Source organism: Epinephelus moara, chromosome 19 (genome assembly GCF_006386435.1).
Source record: "Epinephelus moara isolate mb chromosome 19, YSFRI_EMoa_1.0, whole genome shotgun sequence".
Classification (NCBI taxonomy): Eukaryota; Metazoa; Chordata; class Actinopteri; order Perciformes; family Serranidae; genus Epinephelus; species Epinephelus moara.
Genome location: NC_065524.1, coordinates 7190372 through 7199128, shown reverse-complemented (window position 1 = coordinate 7199128; position 8757 = coordinate 7190372). Strand labels below are relative to the sequence as shown.

General features: G+C 38.3%; 1 protein-coding gene across 3 annotated transcripts in view; it reads right to left on the bottom strand.

Moving 5' to 3' along the window:
• Positions 1-6325, bottom strand: part of papolg (poly(A) polymerase gamma) — a 21467-nt gene extending 15142 nt beyond the window's left edge. The window contains exons 1-6 of one of the 3 annotated variants that reach the window (XM_050070481.1): positions 5938-6325; positions 4988-5146; positions 4516-4582; positions 4261-4342; positions 1762-1871; positions 765-818 (exon numbers count right to left, since the gene is read on the bottom strand). In XM_050070481.1, coding sequence (XP_049926438.1) covers positions 765-818; positions 1762-1871; positions 4261-4342; positions 4516-4582; positions 4988-5146; positions 5938-5954 — 489 coding nt within the window. In that variant the 5' untranslated portion in view covers positions 5955-6325. The remainder of the gene's footprint in view (positions 1-764; positions 819-1761; positions 1872-4260; positions 4343-4515; positions 4583-4987; positions 5147-5937) is intronic. The other 2 variants (XM_050070480.1, XM_050070479.1) reach the window with 2 other exon arrangements.
• Between the last annotated feature and the right edge of the window lie 2432 nt (positions 6326-8757).

Sequence of the window (8757 nt, the reverse complement as noted above, 5' to 3'; positions counted from 1 at the left end):
AGGGCTGTAGATAAATACATTCGTATGGACAGATCTTGTTTCTGGTTGTTATTTATTTTGGGGGGATTTTTTGTTGTTATCATTGATGTTACTGTTCTGATCTTTATTTAAAAAATGACATGCCTCTTAATTTTTTGCTGCTGTATCGAAATTGGTATCGAGTATTGAATATTTTCCTGGGTATCGACATCGAGTTTGAAATTTTAGTATCGTGACAACCCTAGTCTGAACAGGATGGCATTTGGATCCAGGCTCAGGAAAATCTTTGGAGAGGAACAGCAGGTTAACAATGGGGACGCACTTTGGTCACTTCCTCAAATTGCCCACTGCTCAGAGTTAAATACATGAGGGACTGAGGTTAGAAAACTAAAAAATCAAGGTGTGAATAGGCTGATGAGGGCTGCTTAACCACTTTCCCTTGTGGGAATGGCAAGCAAGTTCAAAGCAGAACAGCACAGTGATGAGCTTTTAAATGATTCTGATTTGTTTTTATGAAACTCAGCAAGGCAAAATACAAACTTTCAAATGCCAACTACGATCTGAACAGAGGTTTCACATTTAGACAGATACTAGAACAGTAGTTATGTTGATGCTTATCCCTATCATCTTATTTTATATCGTCTTTCCTGCTTTGTAGTCTGAAGTTTTCATGGACCTCTATTAAAAACTGGACCCTGAAGTTTCTGTTTTACCCGGTACCTCCTTTTAATACCCCTAAACTGTACGTAGACAACACACATCACATGGATCTCAAAGTGACTTACCTCTATTCCGTCAAATTTGAATTTTATCACAGGTACAAAGGCGTCCTCAACAGCCTTGAAAAATCACCAAAAGAGACAATATCACCAACACATCTGAGACAAAGCCAAGTCACACAGCTGACTGACAGTATCATCAACAACAATAGTAGATCAAAGTCAAGATCACAGAGCTTGTAATAAGAGATGTAGAGTACTTCTTTCAGGATGCTACTCCTTAAAGTCATGTGTGGTGCTTTGAAAATGTTTGTAGACAGCTGTTAACAGATATCAATGAGGGTGGTTTCAAATTCAGAAAACATGAGCATAGTGTGGAATATGACCACCATCACCAATGGCTGTCTTTGGAGACCAGGCCTTCAATATTATTCAACTAAATTATTATCCTCCTCTTAAAATATCCAATAAACTCTCAGTAACATTAACCCACCAGTAAAAGTGCAATCAACTGCTCCATTTAAAGTGCCACCATGCATTTTTGAATAAAATTGCCCATGCTAAGATTTTTTTTAACTGCAAGTGAACACATCATCAAATAGCAGCTAATTTTATAGCATAATAATGTCACAACAAACTACAGGGGTGTGCGATCCTTTTCATCACTTATACTGATGTTATTAAAGTCACACACCATGGGAAATTACATCACCAGCAGACCAAACAGTGCGACAGACACTGCTCTTGAGTATTGTTCATCTGCTGTGAGTTACTACAGTAAAACTCCTCTACCCATTCAGCAAAAACAAACTGAAGACTCAGCCATAAAGACGTAATTGAGCAATCTTTATCAATGTTGGGTACAGTTCTGCATTGCCAGTACAGTGAATTCAGCTTTCCTAGAGAGTGGAGCTCTCCTAGCAGCAGTGATGTAAGCAGTCTGTTGCTCTTGCATCTTTTTCCACTGAAAAACCTTTGATTGAACAGAATTACTTTTCTAGCTCAGGGATGACACAGGGACTTCCTTCACTGGGAAATGGTCAAACATGCCAAAGAAACTTACCCTCAGGTCTTTGATCTCTTCATGCAGTTTGATTTTCTCAAAGAAAGACTGGAAAAAGTCACTTCTCTCTACATGGCGTGGAGCCACACACAAGGCATCAATATCAGCTCCTGAAAGAAACAGTTACTTTTAGCAGTGTAATCTGCATTGCCCAGTAGGTGAAACGGTTGATGACTTCAAAAACAATCTGACAGGTTCACTGAACAAAGTTGCTGCATTACGGGCTCAAGAGAGTTTGTGTGGTAAAACATCATGGATACATGACAAGCAGCTAAAGCGCAGCAACTTTTTTTCCCTGTCCAACTGATAAAGCCTGGCTCTGCTTTGTATGGTCACAGCCTATAAAAATGTTATGGGTTTGGATATTTTTCAAAAAACCCAACACAGAGCTGTTTTTTCTAGACACTGGTGACCTCCACTGAACCCTGTAAAGAGGCATGCAAAAATGATAAGAATGTCAGGTATTTGTTTATAGTATCAGACGTGGATGTAATTTGTTTTTATCTGCTGACCTAAACTCATCCAGGGTTCCCACATATTTATACTGATGAATTTTTAAAGCCTTTCGAAAAACCTTACCATAATATTATCCACTACTTTAGGTGGTTTAAAATGGGAAGGCCTATAGCAAAACATCCATTAACTGTTGAACATGCATTTCCCAGGCTTTTCAAAAGCAAACTGATAGCACCTGCTAACTTAACTCACTCAGTAGACATTCCCCCTGTCAACTAGCTGCATACTAATGCCCATGTCCAATAGACCAGAAAGCCACATACAGGGGCCACAAGGCCACTCCCCTTTTTAGTGGAAAGAACCAAAGATCCTAGAGATGTCAATGCAATTTGACATGCTTGGATTATAATTTTGACAAGTATATTTGCATTTAATTCTTAGTAAACCTTTGTTTGTATGGCTGGATATTGATTATCGGGACACTGATACATGCTCAGGTGTCCAAATCATGATATGTAATATTAGACTAAGCACTGTCTGTAAATAACCAACCTGTTAATAGCCAACTGTTTGATTAGGCTGAGATTTAGTTCAAGATGACAGTCTGATTCTGCTTTACTGTGTGACTTTACTGCAGCAGCCTCCTACTCAAGCTAGCTCTCCATCAGTAGTAACTGTCCCAGCATCATTTAGCCATTTACCACACTGACAGTGAATATTCACACGTCTTATGTGCCTCATCTCTCAGTGTGAAAATCTTGGTTAACCCACTACACAACAGCTTTCTGCAATTTTCTTGTTTCTCTCCTCATGTGACAGTGTGGAACTTCCCCAAAAAGGGGATGCAGCCTTGGTGATGATGTGATGCGTGTCTGGCCTTAGTGTAACACATATTGCTGGTTACGTTTCAATAGTCACGCAGTGCAGGACTAGATTTTAAATGTGTACAAGGAACATGTTTTGCTCAGTGTAAGACATGTTTTGGGATTTTAATGACCATATTTCAAACAAAATATATTCAAGAATTTTCCAAACCATTTCAACGCCTAGAAAAGAGTTTTCCCTAATTTCATTACCGTGGGAACCCTGTATATATTTTTTCTACAAATGTGATATATTTATATTCTACAATGTAGGAGAAATGAATGATGAAATGAAATGATGATGAAATGCTGAACAAATGTTTGGGGGTACAGAATTTGGAAATGGGATTAATTACTTTAGCACAGCAACTTCTCATGTGTTTGAATTTGTTACTTCATAAAAATGAACACAATCATGAAAATGTTCAACTGATTTAATGCAACATAATTTGGCAGTTTTTACATTTAATTTATCCAGAAGTGCATTGGGTTGCTAAAAACAAGACACTGAAAATCGATCGGGAGTTCATTTGATCGATACCAATCAATGAGCAACTAACAACAAATCACCACTAGCATCATTATCAATTTAAGAAATTAGCTTGGAACACTCTTGTTTAATTAGTTTCATGAACAAAAACAAAAAAAAAACACTGTATAGTTTGATTTAAAAAAGAAAACTGAATAACTTAAATTTCTAGTAACATTGTAGCACAACAAACACTAAAATACACAGCAGAGTATATTTCTATTATGCCTATATATTTTTTAAAACCACTTTTATCTTTTATTCTCACTTTGTGTGTTTGCTGTTCAAAGCAAGGGCACATTCACACAAATGCCTCCAGTCTATAGTAAGCCAATGTTTCCACAGCTTTCTGACCCCAAAACTAGTCTTTTGAAACACACTCTCAAAAGCAGACGATTATGACAATGCCAGCCTCGTGCTTTAGTGAGCTCAGGGTGAACTGAGCTTTTCAAAAACAACGTGGTATGCTTAATTAGACAGGGTCAGTGCTGGCAGCAATACTCTGATCACTCTCTCTCTTTGCACCTTCTGAATGCCAAGACAGCTAATCACACAATACAGGTGTATATATTTAAGTTTAATATTGTCAGACAACTTTCAGGCATAAAATAGGGATTTTATGGATGATACTGCTGCTATCAATAGACGTACCTTTTGTGTGCACTCCAAGGCGGTACGAACCAAATGTAAATATCTTGCCCCCAACACAGCTTATTGCTGATGGTGGGAGGTTCTGTAGAGGAGAAGAGCATATGCAATAAAATCAGTATGATGTGGTTTTTCTTTATGGCATGACAGTAGATAGCTTTAGTGACTCTGATTTCATAGTAAGCAATAATGACTCCATACTACATCATAAATCACAGATTTTACTTATAAGGAATTCAACAGGTCAACAGAACTCACCTTTAATTCACTGATCTCTGCGATCCATTCTTTAACAAAGTTATTCAACTTCCCAAGAACTGCAAGTCTGAAAGGAGATACAACTTTTAGCAGGTGCTTTATCCACAATCCACCCCTTTCACTTATCATATAGTGAGGATGAAAATGATATTAGTACACCACACATTTTCACAAATTCCTACATGGTAATATGTGCATTCAAGCCTTCAAGCATATGCATCTAGCGACCACAAAAACATACACACACGTAAAATGCAGTTGAACCTCAAACTTACAAGAAATGCAAGCTTAGAAGTATCCATTTTTGTAGAAACTACCAGAGAAGTACTGGTACATTATATTACAAAAACTGATGTTTTAAGTGTGCATCTCTTGTAAGTGTAGTTCTGCCTGTGACAATGAAAGGTAAGCAGTCAATATGCCTTACTGTTATGTCATGGTTAAAATAAAATTTTAACACTATGCTCCTTACCTATGGTTCAATTCCTCTTCATCTTCAAACACCCCAAAAGGTTTCATAGCATCACAAAGTTTCTTGGTGTACTGGTGGTCTATTTCTCGTGGAGGTGCAAGGCTAATGGCAGAGGTGATGCCATAGTGTTTCTGAGGCTGCTGCCCACCAGGCATGGTGCTGCGAGGGAACATAATATGGGAACATGGCGCAATACATGAAATGACAGCTACTACCCCACACTTCACATTACTGCGTTAATTCATCTATGTCATGATTTTTAAAATCTCTTCTTAAACAATGAACAAGATTACCAATTAAATGGGAGGACATTTATGAGCCGCAGCTTATTTTTGTAAGATGTTATGCTTTGCTAATTCCTTTTCCTCTCCTCTATGTTGCTACCGCCAACCTATGTGTAAACACGCTAATATTACATTGTCTGACAACAAAGTGCTTCATGTTACATTACATTACTGAACACAGAATGCGTATTAATGACTCCGTACTTGTGTGCAATTTCAAATCTGTATATAAGTGAGTTTACCTATATAGCAGAAACGTGTTTGAAACGAGCTACTTTTCAGGCTGGCGGCGAACGAACGTTAGCCGAGTGGCTACAAACAGGTTGGAAGCGCTAACAAATTGGCTAATTTAGCAAGTTAGCAAACGTTAGCTGGCTGCTACGGAAGAATTGGTTTAACTAATGACTCGTTTTCCGGTTAGACCTAATGAAGGGTCGACATTTTCTTTAACAAAAATAAGTGAAATCCGTTCATTTTGTTAGGCAAATGTACACCATAGTTACCTACCAACAAACAAGCGAGCTAGCCAACAAACGGTGGCAGCAGGCCTTGTTTGGTTGTTGTGACAGTTGGCTAACGTTAGCTTTTAGCCTATTCTTTAGGACTCTCTTTTAAACGCGGACAAAAATGTTCATAAATGAAAAACGGGCTACGTGCATGACTTACCTTGACATTTCTTTCATGACACTCTAAAAAGCTTGCACTGTTTTTCTGCTGTAAACCCGTAAAAAAACTAAGAAAGTCAGCAAGTGGAAATGATAACAGCCTCGACCTGATTACAACAATGGTCACTTTCCAGAGAGCAGTTCAAACCTTCCCACTGAACCGGAATCACTTCTTATAAGATAACGTATCAACTCGTAATCCTGAAAGAATATTCATATCTAATTCATTTGCAAAAAGCGCTGGATTTTTTGGATGCTAGCATCTACCACGCGTTTAATTGTTGTTTGGACTTTTTTTTTTATTCAAAACTACAAATGTAACGGCATTTGTCAGGACAACGTCTGCGTGCAGCACGCTGAGCAACCATCGTCAGAAGGCACCTCCTCACCGAGGCCACAAATCACGTGACCACGAGGCCCGGCGCTGCTAAACTCAACACAACCCAGCATAGCTAGCGTTAGCTGTAACATGCTACACACACCTGTCACACAAGGTGGGTCTGAAGTTGGAGTCGTAGGTTTGGAGATATGGCAAGACAGTAATTATTGTATACAATGAAAGTTACGTCGCATGAAAGCTAAAATAACGTTATCATACTTTGGTGAGAGGGTTCAACGGCCACATTTATGTTAGCTAATATTGTTTATGTTTGTTAGCCTGTGAAGACAGACATGTAGTGTAACGTCAGAACGATACTGAGCATATCTGTAGCATTTCAGTTTTTCGCAGCTGCACAAAAGTTTTGAGAACCAACTTGATGTTAAGGGTATCATAACAGGTGGTCATTTACGAATTAAACATGTCTAAGTCGATGTAACATTTATATTTGTAAACGTGTTCAATAAAATAGCATCATATGTGGCACAGGAACTTAGTGTATTTCGGGAGTGTTTAGACAGAAAATGGATAGATTTTATTGGTGTAACGTTATAGTGCATTCTTTAATGCAAACTGTAACTTTTATGTTTGACAATTAAAGTGCTGTGGGTTGTTTTGCACCGTCCACCAGAGACCACCTCCTCACAGAAAAATAAGTCCAACGGAGGGAAAGTTAAAGGGACAGTTCAGTTTTTTTGAAGTGGGAGGAATCTGAAAGGAAAGCCAAGTATTATACTGCTGTGGAGGGGTCAGCAGCAAAATGTATTTAAGCCAATTAAAAAAGTCCCACCTTAAAAAAAAACCCAATATCAGTTTAAGTGTATGCTATATTGAAGCAGGTTGACAGATTGCAGTTTTCTGAATAGTGGAAATGGAAAGGGTTGCCATGATATAACCAGTGTCTGGTGTCTCTTTTGTCATCCTCCTCCACCAACTCCATCATGTCTTCCTGAGTTGACCTGGAGGTCATTCTTGTCACAGCATCCAACCAATTTTCCCTCACTGACCGCCAAAAAAGTTTACCTTACTGAGACAAAAATGGGTTAATCCATTCAGTCAGTGTCATATCAATGGACACCTAAATCCCTAATGTCATTGCTGACTGAATAATCACAATTTTCTCAGGAAAATATGTAGCAGTTACAGTAAAATATGCTCACATTTGTATTAAAAAGGTGGAGGAAGAACCAGCAATACTAATATTCAAATTGCCATTGTTTAAATGTCTCAAATGATAAATGTATCCCCTGAAGTGGACCAATGAAAAGCTACACTGTGAAATCAGTGAAAGCCACACATAAACTACACTGTTGTTCTTATTAGCAATCATATGCTGTTAATCACAAGGTGCTCAAGTAAATAGAAAAATAGAGTTTTTATAAATGTTTGCCTGATAATCTGTTGCCAGTTGCCAAAGTGCTCTTGCCAGTTTTTCACTGTTTATTGAAGCAAGATGTTACGAGTTGCACTTGCAACCAGTGTTGGGAAAGCTACTTTGAAAGTATTAGCTCTCAAAGCTACCAACTACTTCTCAGTGGAAGAAGTTGAACTACAGCAAAGCTGCCCTAGTGAGAAATCTTGTTTAATTAACTAAAACTTGTAACCATAATATGAAATTATAACAGAATGTAAAACAAAGAAGTCACATGTCGGCAAAAAAAGCCACTCAGTTGCATTTATTGCAAACAGTGCCCACTTGCTCACAGGTTAATAAACCAAAATGAATAAATGAATACACCACTATTCATGGGAAAGTGCAAGGAATGTCGGCCATGGTTCTTTATACAATGTCTATCAGTCAGACACCTGCTTTCCAGAGACTAGAGTCCAGGTGGGGGTATTAGCCACATGACTTCCTAAATAGCATGCAACAAGTTGTCTGAACATTTGTTAACAAATCCAAAATTGTTTGTGGTTGTTGTTTCAGTAGTTAACTACATAGAAAATGGCAAAAAAGTAATTTAACTACTTGAAAATCACTATTCAAATATGAATGTAGCTGAACCACCAGCAAGCTACTGCAAAATGCGGTTTATTTAACATGTATTTCACTACTCGCTAACGCTGCTGGCAACTGACAAACTTTAAAATGGTTGACTCTGTATTGTTGAAAAATACGGCTTCAGTGCACCATTAATTTTGGTCCATGTGAGTCTAGATCATTTTATTTGTCAGAAAGTTGCAGCTCAGCCATCAGGGGCCTCATTTATAAAGCTTGCTTATGCACAAAACGGGGCTTGAAAGTGGCATACACCACTTACCACGCAAAGGTTGTGATTTATAAAAATAAACTTGGCGGGAGAATGTGCGCACCTGTAAGCAAACTCTGAGTCATGCGTGCGCACATTTTGGAAGACACTGGGAAGTGGCGATGCAGACGGCGAGGTGGAGAAGTGGAGTCAGATTTTTATTGATGTCTCACACAAATTTAATGTCACGCTA